The sequence below is a fragment of the Eubalaena glacialis genome, chromosome 8, assembly GCF_028564815.1.
Source record: "Eubalaena glacialis isolate mEubGla1 chromosome 8, mEubGla1.1.hap2.+ XY, whole genome shotgun sequence".
Taxonomy (NCBI): Eukaryota; Metazoa; Chordata; class Mammalia; order Artiodactyla; family Balaenidae; genus Eubalaena; species Eubalaena glacialis.
Window position 1 is genome coordinate 73,667,614 of NC_083723.1, and position 24,682 is coordinate 73,692,295.

At 38.2% G+C, this 24,682-nt stretch overlaps 1 protein-coding gene across 3 annotated transcripts in view; it reads right to left on the bottom strand.

Annotated features, from left to right (window-relative positions):
- CFAP69 (cilia and flagella associated protein 69) overlaps positions 1-21,738 on the bottom strand; it is a 69,098-nt gene extending 47,360 nt beyond the window's left edge. For all 3 annotated transcript variants that reach the window (XM_061197824.1, XM_061197825.1, XM_061197823.1), the window contains exons 1-4: positions 21,422-21,738; positions 5,696-5,755; positions 3,955-4,020; positions 1,586-1,695 (exon numbers count right to left, since the gene is read on the bottom strand). In XM_061197824.1, coding sequence (XP_061053807.1) covers positions 1,586-1,695; positions 3,955-4,020; positions 5,696-5,755; positions 21,422-21,541 — 356 coding nt within the window. In that variant the 5' untranslated portion in view covers positions 21,542-21,738. The remainder of the gene's footprint in view (positions 1-1,585; positions 1,696-3,954; positions 4,021-5,695; positions 5,756-21,421) is intronic.
- Between the last annotated feature and the right edge of the window lie 2,944 nt (positions 21,739-24,682).

Below are 24,682 nucleotides of genomic sequence, written 5' to 3' on the forward strand. Positions count from 1 at the left end.
AGGTTCATTTCTCGTGTTTGTTAGAATTTTTCATTTGAAATAAATAACTTAATTACTTGATATCCAGCTCATTGTTGAATCTCTAAAGTGAAGAACTATAAAATGAATTGTTCTTGTCCTCAAATTTTTTCATTTTTTACCAAAGGAAACAGCCTAAAAGATAAAGCATCAGAAGAGTTTTCCACCAAAAAGGTTATGAAAAAAAATAAGCATTATACTTCTGATGCACTGAGAGAAACATATTACTTAGAGGCCAAAACAGAAGGGTTTGATTTTATTTTTTCATTTTCAATGTTTTTATCTCCCAAAAATGTCCTGAAAAGAGAATCAAGTGAGGGTGTGGTGTGGCAAAATGCACGATGAAAGTAGAAATTAGGAAAGTAAAAAAAAAAAAATGATGTGAATAATTATGAAATATGAAGGAAACTGAAGAGTGCATTTCAAAAGATTTCTCATATTATGCAATGAAACATTCAGTCACAGCTTTCATAGAGAACCAATTCTTGGTGGAGCTCTGTAGGAGTACTGATGTTGAAAGTAATGCTTGCAAATCTGGTGTTCTAAGACTTGCATAGCCTCAAAATCTGAAACTGTTTTACATAATATTATCTCACATCAATATAACAATAATTTCCAGTTAGTACATTACAGTTCCTTGAGAGCATCAGAGCAATAATTTATTTCTTTATTTTTCATGGTTTCTATTAAAAAGTAAGGTGTGGTAAGGGCATTCAATACATTTTTTTTGAACATCTGTTCAGATATCAAAATCTTAAATGTAGTTAGTTACAAAATTGCAAATATTATTGCTACTAAATCTAAAAGTGAGAGATAAACCTACCACGTATACATAGTCCTACTAATACTATTATTTATATATTAAAAGAAACTCACTATTTAAAAAGTAAATTGGTAGAAAGGTTTAGAAGGTTAAATTGTCAGAAAAGTTTATTCCTTGTTTAAGAAATTTCCTCTACCATATTATATTGAAAACCAAAAACATATATTTTAATATACATCTTGATTAGCCACTATGTGGCTAGTTCCCCCAAATGGTTGAAGAAAAAATAGTACAGAGGATGGAATATATAAATTTTATAATTCTGATCTCTAATTTACATTTTGGAAAAAATATGCCAGAAATAATTTGGTGATAAATCATTCTTTATTCAAATTTGGAAGATCAAATAAAACATTTTGACTCTCATGTCTTTGAGGGTCAAATTTCTTAGAGAGATAGAAACAAACTAGGCAGAAACTATTAAGTATTGTCCATAAATTTCCTCGAGAATTCTCTAAAAATATTATTTCTTTGTTTCATCTCACATTTATCATTCACTTGAGAGCAATTTATTATGAGAAAACATTTGAATATACTTACAGTTTAATCTCTTGTGGTCAGCAATCTCAGACTACAATAAAATGTACTACCTTTGAGATACCAGCTGCTGGAATCAAGTGATCAAGTGAAGTGTCCTGAGTTCTGTATCACTTTGCTATACCATAATGCATAATATTTTTGTAAGACAAAATAAAACAGAAAATACTGCATGCTAATATAAAACAAAGTTAAAAAAAAACTTACCCACATAATTTTAGGATATTATATGCAGGTTCTATAAAATGGGGCTGTTTTTTAATTTTTCCTGCACACAGATTTAGAATTTTAAATATCTGTGCTAAATCCCTTAGGGGCTTTAATATTTTTAGTTAAGAAACAATATTAAGATTTTTATTAAAATATTCTTTACAGCACTTCTGTCAAGAAAAGTCTATAGAATTCCACCTATTTTGTTAAATGTGGTTTAATTATACCAATTTTGAAATCTAAAGAGGAAAACAGAACCATGTTTTTTTAAGGAATATTATTTAATTTTTGTCTCAGTAACCACTTATTCAAAATATTTTTTCTCTTCTCACCACATCTTTAGAATTTGATTACCAACTACTACACCACATATTCAGTTGAACAATAACTTATTATTGGCAATGAGTAATAACACTTTGAAAAAACAACTAACTTAATGGCTCAATTATATCCTTCATCTCCACCCACATATAAAACATATATTGCTCGGGAATAAGCAACCCAAACCTACCTTACTTTTCTGCGTTATTTTATTAACATTACTCAGGTGTGTGGTCTTGTTTTTAAGGTTTAAATTGATTGAAAATTTTATTTAAGACTAGTTTATGAAAGCAAAATGTACCCTCTCTAGATCTTCAGGTAAAAGCACCTTTTATTTTACCAATTTAAAAAACCCAATTGGTACATAAACAAATTTCACATTTTTTGTTTTGTTTTGTTTTTTAATACAGTTAAGGGGACATGGTAGCTGTGACTTGCACTTCTTGATTGAATCTGATCACTTTTAGTCTCTAGGAGTTTCTTAGAAAAAGATAGGAGAGCTGGATGTATTAGAAATACAAACCTCTGTTAACTTCCTAGAGAAATGACCAAGATACCTCTCTAACTTATCTTTGCTTTATGTAGTTATAACCTCTAAACCCAGCCTACTAAAGGCATTCAGAAACAGTCATTTGCCACCAACTCTCTAGCCTGAAGAAGAAAAAATAATGGAGGTGTTGAGTTATTGGGTTAAGATAAGAAATCTCTTGCTAGTAGACTTTCTTGGCTACCAGTAAACAATGCTTGATATCGACAAGCCCTCAGGTAACTGACTGAACAAATCCATATAAAACAAGGCTAAAATAAGGTGAGAAAAGAGATAAAATTATAAGGCACACTTCCCTGAATTGGAGGCTTAAGACGTTTTGAAATCTTGGAACAAGCTAATATTAGAGACTGCTGTCTTCTTGGGACCAGACTGGACAACTGTTAGAGATTAGTTAGATCAGTACTACTGTTAAGTGTGGTCTGTGGACCATGCCAGTTCTGGAATTGTATATTACCAGTCTGTGGAAAAATAACTGCAGAAAGTGAGTTTCCTGTGACAATTTCATTGCATTTTACAATAGCATATATATGCAAAGGATAAAAAAAAGAAACAACCCCCAACAGCAAACTGGTTCTTAATCACAGATAGTTTTGAGACACACTGGTTTCTACATATTCTGATCAGGGTGGTATCTTCATTGGGGATAACATATTTATAGAATGTTTTACAGATTATCAAGAACTTGCTCATACATTATCTCATCTAGTCTTCCTAGTGACCTCATGAGGGACTGTTATCCCTATTTTATAAAGGTGGAAAAGTTAAGAAGCTTATCAACAGTGCAAATACTCAAGTAAATTGGTAGAAACAAGACTTTGACTTGGCCCTGCTAACTACATAAACTGTCCCTCTGAGTCTATAGAAACTGACAATATCTGCACAGTTAATATTGCATTATACTGTTTCTTCAAATTTATATTCTCTGATAAAAATATAATTTTGTAAAAAGCACAAAATGTTAGATATTTTCTGTGGTAAACAGAATAATGGCCTGTCCTAATCCCTAGAACTTGTGACTGTTACCTTCCTTACATGGCAAAGGGACTTTTCAGATGTGATTAAGTTAAAAGCCTCGACATGGGAAAGCTATCCGAGGTTATACAAGTAGGCTCAATGTAATCACAGGGTTCTTATAAGGAAAAGAGAGGCAGGAGAGGGTCAGAGAAGGAGATATGATGACAGAAGTAGAGGTGAGAGTGATGCTACTTCAAGGAAGGGCCCAGGAAGCTTAGGAATGCAGGCTGCCTCTAGAAGCTGGCAAAGGCAAGGAAATGGATTCTCCCCTAGAGCCTTCAGAAAGAACCAGCCCTGCCAACACCTTGCCTTTAGGCCAGTGAGACCTCCAGAACTGTAAAACAAAAAATTTATGTGGTTTTAAGGCACTAAATTTGTGGTAATTTGTTACAGCAACAATAGGAAGCTAATGCATTTTCTAATAAAAATTCTCCCATTTCAGGATAAACAAAACAAACATACACATATAAGTAAAGGATACAAGTCCATTCTGATAACACTGCACCACTTTCTTGACAGATTTAAGTTGTTTTTCTTCTAAATCATCCTAAAACAAATTATCTATTTTAGTTCTTTTGTTATTAATTCTGTTGAGATTTTAAAAATTTTCCTTAGTGTAAAAAGAAAGTAGACATGTTATCAAGTAATTCTTAAATTACTATATTATAATGTAAGCATTAAAAATGTTTCATAAAACAGTGAAGGTAAAAATAAACTACCATTTATATTTGAATAAGAAATTGCGAATCAAAACTAGGTTAATATAAAAGCAGTAATTGTTTCCAGAAATAATATTAACAATACTGAAGTATGTTGAGCATTTTTCTATGCCATGTACCATTTAGGCAAGCTATATACATATCATTTCATTAATCTTCAAAATAACCCTATTAGGAGGTACTTTTATTATCCTTCTTTTTTGGAATAGGAAACTCAAGCTGAAACACTACCTAATTACCCCAAATCACACAGCTAATAAATGGTGATGTAACAAGTCAAATTTGACAATCTGACCCCAGAAATTGTATTTTTAACCTCTAAAATATACCCAATGTAATGGCTCAAACTAAACATCTTCAGCCAATTAAAACAAAACAAAACAAAGCAAAGCAAAACTCTGTATACTGATGTATTTTCATGACTGAATCACTTCTGTCCTTTTAACCTTCTTAAATTGTTTGTGAGAAACTGTGGCACGTATATATATATATATATATATGTATACATATATATATGTATTTATATATATCTGTGTGTATATATATAGGTATGAACACATATATATACATACACACACACGCACATATATACATATTTTGCCTACCCTTATTTAACAGCTAGTAGGAGCTCTACGTAGTTGGGTTTCCTTTTTTAAAAACTGCAGATATATTCACAATTAAAAATAACTTTCACAATAATCATAGCCAACAAAAGATAAATTATTCTTATAAAGTCATTATTCTTAATGTGTTTTTTTCTTCTTTCTATGTAAAAATGTAGAGACTAAAAAATGTTAAAACAATGACTAAATTTTTGCACCTGCTAATCACAGGACATTGTTTTGATCTGCGATACCATGGTCAGCCCATTTCCCACTTATTGAAAGTATGCAATCTTCATTCTGTAGTAATTTTATAGTGTATACTGGCTTTTTAGGCATTCAGTCAATTCTTGGGTAACATCAGGAGAGCGTCATATAAACATGTATGCATATGCATTTATTATCCTTTCTCCCAATGCCTAAACTCTCAATTTTGAGTCTTGTATCTTTATTTCCATTACATTATACATTCTGTATAAGAGTTCTCTCAAAATAAATTACTTATGACTGGATATGAGTATGTACATATCCTGATTTCTTATCAGGAAATTTTTAAGTACTACATCATGATACACTTTTTCTACCCTTGTGCCCATATCCTACTTGGTAATAAGCTATGAACAGAGGCTATATTAGTCTTTCTTTACTCTTATGATTTCTTCTGTTTATATCCACCATGGATTTGTCCATCCCATGTAATCAAATCTATTCTTTCCCAGCCTCCCTACCAGGTTAAATATATTCATACTAAATTTAAAAAGTTCTTCAATATGAGACATATACTATTTGAAATGTTTTCAACAAAAGGAGAGAAATGAGACATATTTAGGGGAATACATGTTACCATTCAGGGAAATCACAGTTTCTAAGTGAAATAGAGAAATTTTCTCTCAAAGCTTACTTTACCAGTCTCTTCGAGGAGTTTGATGACACGATTTAGGTCCATAGGCTCGGAAACACCCTAAAAAACAAACAACTCATAGTATTCTATGTCATGAGAAACAAGAAATCACAACAAACACACTATTTTTATATGGTATTATCTCTTAGCAACTTAAAAATATCTTATGACAAAAAGATAGTAAGGGATAATGAAAAGCAGATGAGACTTATAGGAGTAAACAAATTTTGGAGTGAAAAAAACCCCCCCAAACCTCTTAAATTCTAGTATTACCTTACAATCTGTTTTTTTTTTGCATTTTATTTTTCTTTATTATTATTATTATTTTTTAACATCTTTATTGGAGTATAATTGCTTTACAATGGTGTGTTAGCTTCTGCTTTATAACAAAGTGAATCAGCTATACATATACATATATCCCCATATCTCCTCCCTCTTGCATCTACCTCCCACCCTTATATCTTACAATCTTAATGTCTTTAAATTTCTTAGTCCCGAAAGGCCCAAGAGAGCATCTGGAATAATAGCACTTCCATGCTTTGGAAAATCAAACGATCTCATTCATACATATTACATATCTCATGCATACACATTACACTGAGTTTGCCTACGCAGATATACATAAGACTAGCTTCTAAACTACAGGTAGGCAATCGCCTTCCTGAACCAGGTATCCCCTCTCCCAGCAGTCTTACATCACCCGTATTAGAAAACTGGAACTGCCAAGTTCTACAGAGTTTACATATTAAATATTTCTTGAGCCCACTCCATCTTTTTTTTTTTTTTAATTTTTATTGGAGTATAGTTGCTTTACAATGTTGTGTTAGTTTCTGCTGTACAACAAAGTGAATCAGTTATACATATACATATATCCACTCTGTTTTAGATTTCCTTCCCATTTAGGTCACCACAGAGCACTGAGTAGAGTTCCCTGTGCTATACAGTAGGTTCTCATTAGTTATTTATTTTATATATAGTCATGTATATATGTCAATCCCAATCTCCCAATTCATCCCACCCTCCCCCTTCCCCCCTTGGTAACCATAAGTTTGTTTTCTACATCTGCGACTCTATTTCTGCTTTGCAAATAAGTTCATCTGCACCATTTTTCTAGATTCCACATACAGTATAAGCGATATTATACGATATTTGTCTTTCTCTTTCTGACTTACTTCACAATGTATGACAATCCCTAGGTCCATCCATGTCTCTGCAAATGGCATTATTTCATTCCTTTCATGGCTGAGTAATAGTCCATTGTATATACATGTACCACATCTTCTTTATCCATTCCTTTGTCAATGGACATTTAGGTTGCTTCCATGTCCTGGCTATTGTAAATAGTGCTGCAGTGAACATCGGGGTGCATGCATCCTTTCAAATTATGATTTTCTCCGGATATATGCCCAGGAGTGGGATTGCTGGGTCATATGGTAATTCTATTTTTAGGTTTTTAAGGAACTTCCATAGTGGCTGTACCAATTTACAATCCCACCAACAGTGTAGGAGGGTTCCCTTTTCTCCGCACCCTCTCCAGTATTGATTGTTTGTAGATTTTTTGATGATGGCCATTCTGACTGGTGTGAGGTGATACCTCATTGTAGTTTTGATTTGCATTTCTCTAATAATTAGTGATGTTGAGCATCTTTTCATATGTTTTTTGGCCATTTGTATGTATTCTTTGGAGAAATGTCTATTTAGGTCTTCCACCCACTTTATGATTGGGTTGTTTGTTTTTTTGATATTGAGCTGCATGTGTTGTTTGTATATTTTGGAGATTAATTCCTTGTCAGTTGCTTTGTTTGCAAATATTTTCTCCCATTCTGAGGGTTGTTTTTTCATTTTGTTTATGGTTTCCTTTGCTGTGCAAAAGCTTTTAAGTTTAATTAGGTCCCATTTGTTTATTGTTCTTTTTATTTTCATTACTCTAGGCGGTGGATTGAGAAAGATCTTGCTGTGATTTATGTCAAAGAGTGTTCTGCCTATGTTCTCCTCTAAGAGTTTTATAGTATCCGGCCCACTCCATCTTAATGATTTATTCAGTTCTCATTTCTCACTCAGTTGTGGAGGTTTCCTGCTGTTTGTTCTCCCCGCTGCTAGTCTTGCACCCTTACGGTTCTACCCTCTGGTCAGAACAATAAAACTCAAATCTGAACACAACACATCTAAATCATTCAATGACTCTCCACTAATGCCCTTCACCCCGTCCTCTGTTTTCATTATGTTGTTACAATCCTATCCGTCTCCTTGGTAACCTCCCCAGGTCCCTCAAAACACATTTCAGGTGTCACCTCCCCAAGGGAGGAAAAAAGATACAACAAATGTCCCTCCTGAGTACTCCCATAGCACCTTGAATGTATAGCCATCACAGTTCCTGTCGCCTTATTCTAAAATGGTTTACATCCTTATCCCCTATCCCAAAGTTTACTTTGAGGAAAGACTTTTGTTTTCTGGCATCCCCAGCACCAAACACTGGGCGTAACATATATAAGTTATTTGTAGGTAAATGGGAAAGGAAATGGAAGGTGTTATCCAAAGTTTAAGTACTTATGATAGTACAGAAATGTCCAAATTCTAAATGCAGTTTTGGCTATATTTATCTTGGGGATTAATGCTTTGCTGCATGGCGTTTTCTTTAATTCAAATGTTATATCAATAATGCTTACTCCTACTAGATGGGTTAAGCTATCCCAGTCTCTTTTGTTTCCTTCTTCACATCTCTCCTGCTTTCACACTTATTTCTACTTTAAAATAACTGTTTGAAAAGATGATGTAATGATATAAAAAATATTCAAAAAGAAAAAATTCTTATTCTTATCATCAAAATACATTTTTACTTTTATTATTTTCTATTTTATATATGTATTTTATATTTTATTTTCTGTTTTTGTTTACATGTATAAATACCTTACATAATTTCACTTAGTGTTAACACTATTGTATATTCTGATTTTTAAATCTATAATACATACCATTCCATATTTCTACATAGTCACCTTTCTACACAGTCATTATTCCATTGCCTCTTAGGGCTAGAATTTCCTTTCCTTTCACAATTACAAACTCACATGTTCTGATCTCAAGAAATGTCTTTCAAAAACAATTTTCAGTTAAGCATTCTAATTTTAAATGTGCAGAATAAGTATCTGAAGGAGTTTATTTACTCAATATGATTTTTACTTTAAAAATTAACAATCAAAAAGGATTTACTCCCATAACTGCTGGGTGGGTGATGCACAGACTGGAGAACACTTATACCACAGAAGTCCACCCACTGGAGTGAAGGTTCTGAGCCTTACTCAGGCTTCCCAACCTGGAGGTCCGGCAATGGGAGGAGGAATTCCTAGAGAATCAGACTTTGAAGCCTAGTGGGAATTGATTGCAGGACTTCAACAGGACTGGGGGAAACAGAGACCCCACTCTTGGAGGGCACACACAAAGTAGTGTGCGCATCAGAACCCAGGGGAAGGAGCAGTGACCACAGGGCAGACTGAACCAGACCTACCTGCTAGTGTTGGAGGGTCTCCTGCAGAGGTAGGGGGTGGCTGTGCCTCACCGTGGGGACAAGGACACTGGCAGCAGAAGTTCTGGGAAGTACTCCTTGGCGTGAGCCCTCCCAGAGTCTGTCATTAGCCACACCAAAGAGCCCAGGTAGGCTCCAGTGTTGGGTTGCCTCAGGCCAAACAACCAACAGGGAGGGAACCCAGCCCCACCCATCAACAGTCAAGCAGATTAAAGTTTTACTGAGCTCTGCCCACCAGAGCAACAGTCAGCTCTACCCGCCACCAGTCCCTCCCATCAGAAAACTTGCACAAGCCTCTTAGATAGCCTCATCCACCAGAGGGCAGACAGCAGAAGCAAGAAGAACTACAATCCTGCAGCCTGGGGAACAAAAACCACATTCACAGAAATATAGACAAGATGAAAAGGCAGAGGGCTATGTACCAGGTGAAGGAACAAGATAAAACCCCAGAAAAACAACTAAATGAAGTGGAGATAGGCAACCTTCCAGAAAAAGAATTCAAAATAATGATAGTGAAGATGATCCAGGACCTCGGAAAAAGAATGGAGGCAAAGATCAAGAAGATGCAAGAAATGTTTAACAAAGACCTAGAAGAATTAAAGAACAAACAAACAGAGATGAACAATACAATAAATGGAATGAAGACTACACTAGAAGGAATCAATAGCGGAATAACTGAGGCAGAAGAACGGATAAGTGACCTGGAAGACAGAATGGTGGAATTCACTGCTGTGGAACAGAATAAAGAAAAAGAATGAAAAGAAATGAACACAGCCTAAGAGACCTCTGGGACAACATTAAATGCAACAACATCCGCATTATAGGGGTCCCAGAAGGAGAAGAGAGAGAGAAAGGACCTGAGAAAATATTTGAAGAGATTATAGTCGAAAACTTCCCTAACATGGGAAACGAAATAGCCACCCAAGTCCAGGAAGCGCAGTGAGTCCCATACAGGATAAACCCAAGGAGAAACATGCCGAGACACATAGTAATCAAACAGGCAAAAATTAAAGACAAAGAAAAATTATTGAAAGCAGCAAGGGAAAAATGACAAAAAACATACAAGGGAACTCCTATAAGGTTAACAACTGATTTCTCAGCAGAAACTCTACAAGCCAGAAGGGAGTGGCATGATATACTTCAAGTGATGAAAGGGAAGAACCTACAGCCAAGATTACTCTACCCGGCAAGGATCTCATTCAGATTCGATGGAGAAATCAAAAGCTTCACAGACAAGCAAAAGCTAAGAGAATTCAGCACCACCAAACCAGCTCTACAACAAATGCTAAAGGAACTTCTCTAAGTGGGAAACACAGGAGAAGAAAAGGACCTACAAAAACAAACCCAAAACAATTCAGAAAATGGTCATAGGAACATACATATCGATAATTACCTTAAACGTGAATGGATTAAATGCTCCAACCAAAAGACACAGGCTTGCTGAATGGATACAAAAACAGGACCCATATATATGCTGTCTACAAGAGACCCACTTCAGACCTAGGGACACATACAGACTGAAAGTGAGGGAATGGAAAAAGATATTCCATGCAAATGGAAATCAAAGGAAAGCTGGAGTAGCAATACTGATATCAGATAAAATAGACTTTAAAATAAAGATTGTTACAAGAGACAAGGAAGAACACTACATAATGATCAAGGGATCGATCCAAGAAGAAGATATAACAATTATAAATATATATGCACCCAACATAGGTGCACCTCAATACATAAGGCAACTGCTAACAGCCATAAAAGAGGAAATCGACAGTAACACAATAATAGTGGGGGACTTTAACACCTCACTTACACCAATGGACAGATCATCCAAAATGAAAATAAATAAGGAAACAGAAGCTTTAAATGACACAATAGACCAGATAGATTTAATTGATATTTATAGGACATTCCATCCAAAAACAGCAGATTACACTTTCTTCTCAAGTGTGCATGGATCATTCTCCAGGAGAGATCACATCTTGGGTCACACATCAAGCCTCAGTAAATTTAAGAAAATTGAAATCATATCAAGCATCTTTTCTGACCACAATGCTATGAGATTAGAAATCAATTACAGGGAAAAAAATGAAAAAAACACAAACAATGGAGGCTAAACCATACATTACTAAATAACCAAGAGATCACTGAAGACATCAAAGAGGAAATCAAAAAATACCTAGAGACAAATGACAATGAAAACACTACAATCCAAAACCTATGGGATGCAGCAAAAGCAGTTCTAAGAGGGAAGTTTATAGCTATACAAGCCTACATCAAGAAACAAGAAAAATCTCAAATAAACAATCTAACCTTACACCTAAAGGAACTAGAGAAAGAAGAACAAACAAAACCCAAAGTTAGCAGAAGGAAAGAAATCATAAAGATCAGAGCAGAAATAAATGAAACAGAAACCAAGAAAACAATAGCAAAGATCAATAAAACTAAAAGCTGGTTCTTTGAGAAGATAAACAAAATTGATAAACCATTAGCCAGACTCATCAAGAAAAAGAGGGAGAGGACTCAAATCAATAAAATTAGAAATGAAAAAGGAGAAGTTACAACAGACACCACAGAAATACAAAGCATCCTAAGAGACTACTACAAGCAACTCTATGCCAATAAAATGGACTACCTGGAAGAAATGGACAAATTCTTAGAAAGGTATAACCTCCCAAGACTGAACCAGGAAGAAATAGAATATATGAACAGACCAATCACAAGTAATGAAATTGAAATTGTGATTAAAAATCTTCCAACAAACAAAAGTCCAGGACCAGATGGCTTCACAGGTGAATTCTATCAAACATTTAGAGAAGAGCTAACACCCATCCTTCTCAAACTCTTCCAAAAATTGCAGAGGAAGGAGCACTCCCAAACTTATTCTATGAGGCCACCATCACCCTGATACCAACACCAGACAAAGACACTACAAAAAAAGAAAATTACAGACCAATATCACTGATGAATATAGATGCAAAAATCCTCAACAAAATACTAGCAAACAGAATCCAACAACACATTAAAAGGATCATACACCATGATCAAGTGGGATTTTCCCAGGGATGCAAGGATTCTTCAATATACACAAATCAATCAATGTGATACACCATATTAACAAATTGAAGAAGAAAACCCATATGATCATCTCAATAGATGCAGAAAAAGCTTTTGACAAAATTCAATACCCATTTATGATAAAAACTCTCCAGAAAGTGGGCATTGAGGGAACCTACCTCAACATAATAAAGGCCATATACCACAAACCCACAGCAAACATCATTCTCAATGGTGAAAAACGGAAAGCATTTCCTCTAAGATCAGGAACGAGACAAGGATGTCTACTCTTACCACTATTATTCAACATAGTTTTGGAAGTCCTAGCCACGGCAATCAGAGAAGAAAAAGAAATAAAAGGAATACAAATTGGAAAAGAAGAAGTAAAACTGTCACTGTTTGCAGATAACATGATACTATACATAGAGAATCCTAAAATGCCACCAGAAAACTACTAGAGCTAATCAATGAATTTGGTAAAGTTGCAGGATACAAACTTAATGCACAGAAATCTCTAGCATTCCTATATACTAATGATGAAAAATCTGAAAGAGAAATTAAGGAAACACTCCCATTTACCATTGCAACAAAAAGAATAAAATATCTAGGAATAAACCTACCTAAGGAGACAAAAGACCTGTATGCAGAAAACTATAAGACACTGATGAAAGAAATTAAAGATGATACCAACAGATGGAGAGATATACCATGTTCTTGGATTGGAAGAATCAACATTGTGAAAATGACTATACTACCCAAAGCAATCTACAGATTCAATGCAATCCCTATCAAATTACCAATGGCATTTTTTAGTAGAACAAAAAATCTTAAAATTTGTATGGAGACACAAAAGAACCTGAATAGCCAAAGCAGTCTTGAGGGAAAAAAACGGAGCTGGAGGAATCAGACTCCCTGGCTTCAGACTATACTACAAAGCTACAGTAATCAAGACAATATGGTACTGGCCCAAAAACAGAAACATAGATCAATGGAACAAGATAGAAAGCCCAGAGATAAACCCACGCACCTATGGTCAACTAATCTATGACAAAGGAGGCAAGGATATACAATGGAGAAAAGACAGTCTCTTCAATAAGTGGTGCTGGGAAAACTGGACAGCTACATGTAAAAGAATGAAATTAGAACACTCCCTAACACCATACACAAAAATAAACTCAAAATGGATTTGAGACCCAAATGTAAGACTATACACTATAGAACTCTTAGAGGAAAACATAGGAAGAACACTCTTTGACATAAACCACAGCAAGATCTTTTTTGATCCACCTCCTAGAGTAATGGAAATAAAAACAAAAATAAACAAATGAGACCTCATGAAACTTCAAAACTTTTGCACAGCAAAGGAAACCATAAACAGGATGAAAAGACAAGCCTCAGAATGGGAGAAAATATTTGCAAACGAATCAATGGACAAAGGATTAATCTGCAAAATATATAAACAGCTCATGCAGCTCAATATTAAAAAACAAACAACCCAATCAAAAAATGGGCAGAAGACCTAAATAGACATTTCTCCAAAGAAGACATACAGATGGCCAAGAAGCACATGAAAAGCTGCTCAACATCACTAATTATTAGAGAAATGCAAATCAAAACTACAATGAGGTATCACCTCACACCAGTTAGAATGGGCATCATCAGAAAATCTACAAACAACAAATGCTGGAGAGGGTGTGGAGAAAAGGGAGCCCTCCTGCACTGTTGGTGGGAATGTAAATTGATACAGCCACTATGGAGAACAGTATGGAAGTTCCTTAAAAACCTAAAAATAGAATTACCTTATGATCCAGCAATCCCACTACTGGGCATATACCCAGACAAAACCATAATTCAAAAAGACACATGCACTCCAATGTTCATTGCAGCACTATTTACAATAGCCAGGTCATGGAAGCAACCTAAATGCCCATCGATAGACGAATGGATACAGAAATTGTGGTACATATATACAATGGAATATTACTCAGCCATAAAAAGGAACGAAGTTGAGTCATTTGTTGAGACGTGGAGGGATCTAGAGACTGTCATACAGAGTGAAGTAAGTCAGAAGGAGAGAAACAAATATTCTATATTAACGCATGTATGTGGAACCTATAAAAATGGTACAGATGAACCGGTTTGCAGGGCAGAAGTTGAGACACAGATGTAGAGAACAAACGAATGGACACCAAGGGGGGGGAAACCGCAGCAGGGTGGGGATGGTGGTGTGCTGAATTGGGCGATTGGGATTGACATGTATACACTGATGTGTATAAAATTGATGACTAATAAGAACCTGCTGTTTTAAAAAAAGAAAAAGGATTTACTATATAGTTATTTATCCTTGGTATTATGATTACCATTAAAATTGTTACATCTTACTATTAAATTGTTTAAATTATTAAATTTACTGTTACAAAAATTTTTGATATATAGAATTTTGCCTCTTAAGGTTTTGGGATTTAACAGTGCCATATGCCACTACCTCAGTTGTCCTTTTCCTTCCTGTGTTCTCAGAGAAATAAATATATATAGTGAGTTTTTATTTTCCGATTTTCTGCAATATTGGCTTTGAGGGTTGGAAAAGATACTGAAATGAAATGTCACTGCAAAATTTTTTTTTTAGTACCTGTATGTATTATCAGAATTTTTTCCCCCAAATGACCAGGTATAACTTTTCCAAGAAAGAGAGTATAAAGATTAAAGCATAGATTTATCTTGTATTATCTTAAATTTATCTTATATTTATCTTATATTACTACTTCATGTTACCCTGTGTTTTACTTGCATGGCACATATTATATTTTTAAGATTTCTCCCTCTCTCCTTCCCTCCCTTAGCCTTTTCCTCCTTCTATAAATAGTTATAAGCAGCTTCGACATTTCAGAAACTGTACTAGGTGTGGGGAACGCATTGGTCTGACTTCAAGTACCTATCAATCTGGCATGAGATGCGGGTAATACAGATAACATGCTACAAAATGCTTCATGAATGCTGAGAGGTGTTCTCTGGAACTATATAGAGGGGGACAGAATGGTATGGGGAGGAGGGATGGGAATCTAGGACAGCTTTTGAAAGAAGTAATCTTCAAGCAGAGGTGAGACTGAGTAGGATTTGTGAGATGAACTGAAGGTTTGAGAGATGGAGCAAAGGAAGTAGCATGTGTGAAGGCCCGGAGACGAGAGAAAACATGGCATTTACAGGACTGGTGAGTCATTCAGTAGGTTGGAGAAGATACTGCAGAGGATAGTAGCTACAGATGATCCTGATAAGGTAAGTAGAGGTCAAATCATGAATAATAATGATGATAATAACAATAATGGTGATAGCTAAAACTTATTAGACAACGTCTATTTCTAGGTACAGTTGTAAGCACTAAATGAATTTACTAACTGAATTCTATGAGGTAGATACTATTATTAACCCCATTTGACAGAGGGCCTTGTATACTATGCTAATGATCATCAGAAGCTATTGAATGGTTTGAGAGACTGGATATAAAAACAGACAAAGGCCAGACTACATCTAGCAACAGAGCTCTGTCCTACAACCTCTGTAGCAACCAACCTGGGGAGTCAAACCACAACTTCTGCAGCAATTGGCTCAGAAAAGTCAGTATTTGGTCAATGATTGTCAGATTCCCTATTTTTTACCCCTATTTGTCACTCAGGGCAACCAGAAAAAGACAAGTATGCTTCCCAAATCAATCACACAGGTTGCCTTGCTTCTAGCTAGCTCACTTCCAGCTTCCCCAAGGCAACAACCTCCAACCAGAGCAAATCAGAAGCCTCCCTTTTATTCACTGTAAAGCTCCCCTGCCTGCCTTGGGAGTCTCTGCTAAATGTAAGCAATGCTGGCAGATTCTCTTTCTATAGCAAGCTCTGAACAGCAAGCCCCTGTTCGTTCTCACTAGGGTGGTCTTCATTGATTTCCACAGATTTTAACCTGAGGAATGTAACAATAAAAAAGATAATTCTGTCTGCTGAGTAGAGACTGAACTGGCAAGATCTAGACTGGAGGTGGGAGACCAGTCTGTGACTTCAGGCCTTGACTAAGGCAGTGGCAATCGGGATACACAACAATGAATGGAATGAAAAGCATCAAGGAGGAAGAATCAGCAGGACCTAATGAGTGATTTGATTTGGTGGAAAAGAGAAGGAAAAGGTAAGGAGGACGGACAGGCTTGAGGAATGACATAAGTGGTTGGCACCATTTGCTGAGACAGGGATGCTGGAGGAAGAAGCTTGTGTTGAGGCTAGAGATGAGTTAAATTTGGGGCCGAGATTTCTAAGTCACAGGCTTAAAGTAATAATTGGAACAGTCTGGGTAAATGAGATCACACAGGCAGGGTGTAGAAGCAAGAGAGAACATACAGGGCTTCCCTGGTGGCGCAGTGGTTGAGAATCTGCCTGCCAATGCAGGGCACACGGGTTCGAGCCCTGGTCTGGGAAGATTCCACATGCCGCGGAGCAACTGGGCCTGTGAGCCACAACTACTGAGCCTGCGCGTCTGGAGCCTGTGCTCCACAAGAGAGGCCGCGTTAATGAGAGGCCCGTGCACCGCGATGAAGAGTGGCCCCCACTTGCCGCAACTAGAGAAAGCCCCCGCACAGAAACGAAGATCCAACACAGCCAAAAATAAATTAATTAATTAATTAAAAAAAAAAAAAACACTAACTATAAAAAAAAAAGAGAGAGAGAACATACAGATGTAAAAATAAAAATAATTGCTGTTATTATCATCATAAGATGTTTATGGAGAAATTGTAAAAACAGTTAACAAAACCTTTTAAGATCAAAAGCTTAATAAACTGCTTTGAAGAAAACTAGACCTCCACTTACGTCAAGTTATAGAATGAACTTATTTTCCCACTTTACCAAGGAACATTTCAAAGGGGGAAAATCCTGCTCCTCTGATACTTAGTTATAGGGAAAGGATCTAACATTTATTGTGGTCCATTTATGTGTCTGGTTTATATCTTAATTAACCTCAAATATACCATATGAAGATAGCATTATTATCCCTGTTGTTGAAACTGAGGCCCTGATATCTAACTTGTTAAGGTCACATAGCTAGTATATGGGCTAGCAGGGCTGTCTGATGCAGAAACACTGGTTCTTTGCACCTTCATTCTCTGCCTGACTTCTCAGCTGACCACAGAGGCTACTTCTAGCAATTACTCCAAAGCAGGGGTAGGCAATTTAAGGACACAGTCCATGGCAGTATTACAGATAGTGGCAGGATATGACATCAACTAGCAGACTGTGCAGGTTCTCAGAGGGAAAGCAAATTTGGGCAAGGAAGCTCAGCCATGATACTACGCAAGTGAAAAGAAAAAAAACTAATTGCAATCATATTTATTCTACAAATATTACTGTGTGCCTCCATTGTGTCATTGTTCTAAGTGCTGAAGATATGGTATTGAATAAACACACAAAATCTCCTGCTTTTATAGAGAATTGATATACTTTGGGGGAGACAATAAGTTATATAGTGTATTGCAAGATAATGCTCTGGAGAAACGGGAGTAGAAAGTGCTAGGATGCTTAAGCAGTGGTCGGCAAAAGACTCACAGAGTGGGTAAAATTTCAGCAAAGTCTTGAAGGAGGTAAGGGAACAAGCCATGGATAAGAAGGGGAAAACTTCCAGGCAGTGGGCATAGCAAGTGCAGAGGCCCTTAGGCAGAGTACATCTGGCATGGTTGAGGAGATGCTAGGAGGCCAGTGTGGCTGGAACACAGAAGGCTTTATCAGCTACTAATGAGGACTTAAATTTCTACTCTGAACTCAGAGTTGAGAGGGGAAGGACACGCAAGTATTAAGATATATGTTCTACACTTAAGGAGAGGGAGAGACAAAACAAGACAAATGAAATAGTAACAAACATAAAACAACTGATAATTAGGTGAGAAACTATGAGACTCAGACCAAGGACTACACCCATTTATGAGAAGAAGTTCTGTGAGAGTGAAAATGAATGGGAAGTATATCCTATTGGGGGTTACTTTATGGTGGAGAGATAGGATCTGAAGGTAGGGTAAGATTTAAATTCAGAAAAGAGGGGAGGGCATTCATTCAATACCTATTTAATATCCCCTCCTGTGTACCAGGTGTTGTGCTGGGTGCTACTGGGGGATAATAGGGGACACTACAGAAAAAAACAACAGAGAAGGTTTCTGCCCTCATGGAGGTGGCACTAAGCAGAGTACATGGTACAGATAAAGTACAGATTATACATTGGGAAACCTTGCAAACAGGACAAGAAGTGGACCTGAGGCACTTTGAGGACGGCAGACACCTTAGATACCATCTAGTTCAGTAGTTCTGAGGCTAAAAATCACTTGAAGGAGCTTTTTAAGAGTCCCAGGCACAACACTGGAGATTATGATTAAGTAAATCTAGGGAAGGACCCAGCTATGTACAGTTTTTTTTAAAAAAGCTCCTCAGATGACTGTGATGGTCACCCAAGTTTGGGGAACACTCATCTAGTACAGGCTTGTTTTACAGAAAAGGGAACAGGTTTAGAGAGTTGAGTGATCTGGCCAATGTAATGATATTAAGTGAGGGAAGCAATAAGGAGCTATTGCAGAAGCCTGAAAGAAAGAACAGGGGGGACTCAGAGGTAGCAAGGAGGATGGTAAAGTGGTGTTTATGGAGAATGGAGTGGGAAGAGAGGAAGAGGTGCAACCCAAAGGATGTGACATTAATCCAGGATTGACTGAGGCATTGTGGTGACAGGAAAGGAGAGCAAGTAGTTCTTTTAAAGCCCCATTTGGTACCATATCATCTGACCTGGCAGGGGGAGGGTTGGAATTTTTACTGTTGTTGTTATTGTTTACTTTGTTTTATAATCTGAGTCCATGTAAAACCATCTCCTATGGCTTTCCAGGAGTTAGCTGCTGTGAAACTGTCACACTGTACATACCATACTGCAGCTATGATACACTAAGTGTTGCTACTCTGAGTGGAAAATGGAGTCCTTCAACCAGCAGCAATGGCATCACCTGAAAACCTGTTAGAAAAGCAGAATCCAGGGCTCCACCCAGACCTACAGAATTAGAATCTATATAGTTTAATAAGTTCCCCAGGTGCTCCAAATGCACATTAAATTTTGAATAATCACTGCCCCAAAGGGCTTCTGATTCTTTATAATAAGAGGAACAACATTAAAATAAATAGGAAATAGATAAAGGGTGAACAATTTGTGATTTCTCAAGCATATGATGAAGCTGGCTTAATGGATTGAGGTAGACTCCACATTCTCACTTTTAGCTACTAGGATATACTGTACTGTCACTGTAGGAAGAGGGGGAGGCTGCAAATATGGAAAGGTTTGAAAAGATTGGAAACATTTAGAGTTCCAAGGCAGAGGTCTATAAAGGCTATCATTTTAAGTGGCAAAGAGCACTAGACTCCACTCCCAGTAAAGAAACTGAGTAACTCTCAGTTAACTTCTCATGGCCTTAGGGTCCTCATTTGTAAAAACAACCACAAACAAAAACCAGGAAGGCTAAGAGACCATTTCTCCCAGCTCTAAAATATGTCTTTATTGGATTTCATTTCTTTTGGTAGAAACTGCCTTTTTCTTCAGTACTATAAAAAATGTTAATATTCCTAGAAGCAATTATTAACAGGGTAGGAACTTTAATTAATACAAACTGATTTCTTCCAGGAGGAGAAACCTAGGCCCTGTAAGAAGAGGCAGTAATGAAAGAGGAAAAGAAAGGGAAAGGGAAGGGAGAAAATAAACACACATATACACAGGTATACTTGTTCTGCATTATTTGATACACTGTGGACTGTTTTGGCAACGGCCTGTTAGAAGTATTTCCCCTTTTTTCTTCTTCTTTTTAACCCACTCTTGCCTGCCTCCTATAACCTTGAGACCCCATCCCCCCCTTTTTTTTAATACCAAGTAAAAGAAGAATGACAGCCATCAGATACCAAATTCACCTACTTGTCAGTTTTGCCCCATGCCTGGGAGAACAGCAGTAGTGTTGAGCCCCCTTGCAGCCTTGGGAGTGAGGGGACAGCTGTTGTTCCTCAAAATTATCTGCACCTGGATTGGAATACTTCCACAAACCCGATTAGGTAAATTCCCCTAACACCTGCTCCTCTTCATGCAGAAGTGTTGTTTCTCTGGGGGTTGAATGTCTGGCCATCTTCAGAGAGCGCAACCCGATTCCCACCATAGAAGAGGTCCCCAGTCAACTAGCCGCTCCTAAGGAACTCTCCAAGCCTCCAGGACGTGGACGCAGGAGACAAGGTTCCTGACGCAGCCTGAGACTTGTGAAGCCTCAGCAGGAATTCCCATAGTGGCCCCACGCCATCAGCGTGAGGAGGTAGGGCAAATTTCCTCCATAGAATTCACATTAATTTAGGGCTTGATCATGCATCTCTGGGGAAGAGCCATGGAACCCTGGTATGAAACAAACGCCTTGGAGTTTCTAAACACCCTCGCTACGAATGGAGATCCAAGCCAGGGTTCTGCAGTGAAATTTCTCAACAGAAATTCGAAAGAACTAGTTTTGTATGACAAAGAGTAAACTAAAAACCAAATACATGCACAATAAATCAATTCTATTCGATCCCAATTCTCTCCGACGCACTCCTAACCAGCTTCCAATTTCATATAAAAATGTTGCTAAATTTCTAATTTTAATAGTATTTTCCTCCCCTCCAGGTGCAGGTTTTGGTAGCAGCAAATTTAAACACGGGAGGATTTACCCCTGTATCAAGAACATCACACGATAACAGCGATCTACATATAAAAGCCCAGTGCAAACAAGGGGGTCATCAAATCCAAGTTTTCGCTAAGAATGTTTCCCTCCCTCTCAGGCCCTTCGTGGGGTCAGACTTTTCGAAGAAAAGCCGCCAAACCTTGCCTACTCAGTTTACTGGGACGCTCCGGGAGGACCTCGAGACACGAGTCCCCAGACAGGTTGGTCGACGACAGCCAACTCCCCTCGCATGCGGCGCAGTTCTCAAAGGGATCAGCTTTGAGCTTGGAACCACAGTCCCCCGGGCTCCCCTGGTTTCCCCTCGGGCCCCCATTTCCTCCCTTGCTGCCCCCAGGCATCATCTTCGCCCCCAGATCTCAACCCCCGCCCCCGCCTTCACACCCTCCAAAGCACAGACACCTGGCCATACCTGCGCTTCCTCGTCCTCCGTCACCACCCCGACTACCGGGATTTGGCGAGGGCTGCTGGACTTGATCCTGCTGCCGGGTGCCCGGGCCTGGGCCGTCGCCGCAGCCTCCGCTGTAGACATGGCTGTGGCGGCGGAGTGAGGGATGGGGGGGGTGTCCTCCTGTCCTACACTGTGCCCGCAGCTGCGAGACTGCAAGAGGCCCCGCCACCGAGAAGTGAAAGCCGCCTGAGAGCCACTAGAGTCGCGAAAGGTCCCGGGGGTCCGGCCGTGGACTCGGCCACCGCGACGCCACCCGCATCCCGCGGAGGCAACCCACCAGCGCACCTAGCAGCCTGCTTGCTGGCAGGTTGTTAACAAGCCAATGCGTTGCTAGGGGCAGGGCCGGAGGCTGCTGAAGCGCCGGCACCTACGGAAGCCCGAGGATCCAAACTACCCCAAACTCTCATCTGAACCTCTAAATTTGGAGGGGCTGGGTTTGCTTGCGTACCGGAGGAAAGTGGGGGAAGACCTCGGTATGTAACAGTGGAGTGTTACCTTGGCGACAGGTGCGTCTCAGTCTTTGTAGTTTGCGCTGGGCCTTCTTGAAACAAGCATGGGCCGGTGGAGGGATGAGGGGTGGATGTGGGATGTAGGAATGATGGATGATGAACTGATAATGTTGGAAGCTGAGCAGTTTATCTCACCCCGGAGAAGTCACTAGTGTCACCTACATTCCCCAGCCTTTTACCTCTTCTGTACTTTAGTGGCTCTCCCAGACAATTAAATAACCACCAAGGCATTGTGCACAATGTTAGAAGGCTTTCGAGTCAAATTATTGAATCTAGAGCATGTAAACCCCTGGAAGCCCCATTTTTCTCATAATTTTTTCACTTCTCTCATCAATAGGATTGCCGTGAGAGGACAGAATGAAATGATAGTTTTGTAAAGTGGTACTTGGCACATAATAAGCAAGATGATCTGAATGACATTTCTGGCCCTACAAATAAAAAGAAATGGAAAACCTAGATTGGGCTTGGCAGCACTTGATGTGAATCACAGCCAAAGAAACCAAGTTTCTTTGAAAGAGTACTGAGCGCTTCCAATCCCTATTTACTCAATTCTATTCATTCTTCGGCTTTCCTCAACTGCCCTAACTGAGGTCACCAACACTTGTGGTAAAATTTTGTGGACACTTTCTTGTCCTCATTTTGGTGTACTTGTCTGTAGTATTTTACACTGTTGACCACTCACCCCTTCTTGAAACTCCCTAGCTCGGACTTCAGCATTCTTTTTATTTTTGTTTTTTTATCTTACAGCTACTCATTGGTGCTTTTAGAGTTCCTTTCAGGCCTTACACCTAGAAGTGGTTAGTAGGTCTAAGGCTGCTATTAACCCAAGGAAGTGCAAAGGGTGTGTCAAGTGTATTATTAACATAACCTTAATTGCTGTTGTACATTCCAAGTATACTACATCAAGAGGAGACTGAAACCACTTGGATAAACACAGTGGAATCCTGTGAGAACGGCACCCAAGCCTAAGATGGTGGTGGGAAAGCTGATAATCTGATGATTTGCTATCCTTTGTGTGCTCATCCTGGCATCTCAAGATGAGGAAGGACAAAGAGGAGGGATTGCCAAGGAAAATTTCTCACTTAAAGTGGAGCTTGCCTAGGAGATATCAACTGACTTTTGTGATTCAGCACAGTAGACTGAAGCTGATAAGGGTCCATAAATCTCAATGGCCCTGAGAAGTCAGACTCTCCTCACTGGACTTGACTGAAGACATTTCCCTAATGAATGAACAACAGGATTTTTGTTTTATTTTAACCAACTGTGTACCAACCTATATATTCATTCTGTCCCATATCCAGAGCACGAGTTTCCCATACTTAATTAGCACTACTCCCATGAACTCCCCCGTTCTAGGACTTAAAAACTTTTGACTTTTCCCCCATCAGTGAAATTCTTCATAGAATGGGTTCCCTTACCAGGAAGTTAATAGATCTAACTTTGTAATTTTTATCAGCTCTAATGGTTTTTGTTTTATCTTTTGACAGGTGAAAAGCAACCAGAATGGAAGTCCTCAAACACCCCACACTCAAGCCATCTTGACTGAATTACTTGCAGTTTTTCACAGGTGCCAAACTTCCTCCTGCATTACCTTTGCATATGTTGTACATGTGACTGTCTTCTGATGTCTAACTCCTTATAAGGCTCAGCTCCAGTGACCTTTTCTAGGAAACCTTCTTTACATGCCCTGCTATGTTAGGTGCCACTTTGTCTGTCATTCTGGTTTTGTACTGACCGCATATTTAATGGTATTTACTGGCTTAGCAGACTTCCTACTAGACTGAGATTTTTTTAAAGCAAGAAGAGTCACATACTCAGGTTTACATCCCAAGCCCTCAGCATAGTGTCTAGAGTAGTGTTTCTCAAAACTTAGTATGCACCAGAATCATCTGGAAAGCTAATTAAAAGACTCCTGAGCCCCACCTTCAGAGTCTGCTTCAGTAAGTCCGGGTGGGGTTCATGGGTTTGCATTTACAGTTGACCCTGGAAGAGTACAGGTTTGAACTGTAGGGGTCCACTTATACGCAGATTTTTTTCAATAAATACAGACTACAGTTCCACACAATCTGGTGGGTTTAATCCATGGATATGGAACCTTGGATACAGAGGGCCGACTGTAATGTTACACCTGGATTTTTGACCGAGCCAGGTTCAACACCCCAACCCCACGTTGTTCATGGGTCAGCTGTATAACAAGTTCCTGAGTGATGTTGGTGCTTCCGGTCTGGCAACCATATTTTGGGACCTCCTGGTCTAGATCATACTAGGTACTCAATAAACATTCATTAAAGATTTCAAGGATTACTTTTTTATTTGATTTGAAACCAAATTAAAGCATTTCATAAGTTACCCAGAGTAAGGTACACACTAAGTCCTTGCTACTCAGAGTGAGGTCCTTGAACTACCTACACAGCTATTACATAGGGACTTGTTAGGAACACGGAAGTTCTGGCCCTGTGCTGGACCTACTAAATCAGAATCTCCATTTTAACAAGATTCCCAGGTGATTAGTATACACATTAAAAGTTGAGAAGCACTGCTCTGGTGTGTGTTGTATATTTTCATTAGTATTGTTTTGGCAGTTGCTGTAAAACTGGCTTTTACTAAATATTCCATTTGTGAATTTGCCATGTCCTTTGTTTTCTTACTGATGATAATGTTGAGTGTATTTATTTGTTTTTCTTCTTGTTAAATGCACCAAGCTTGAGCTTTT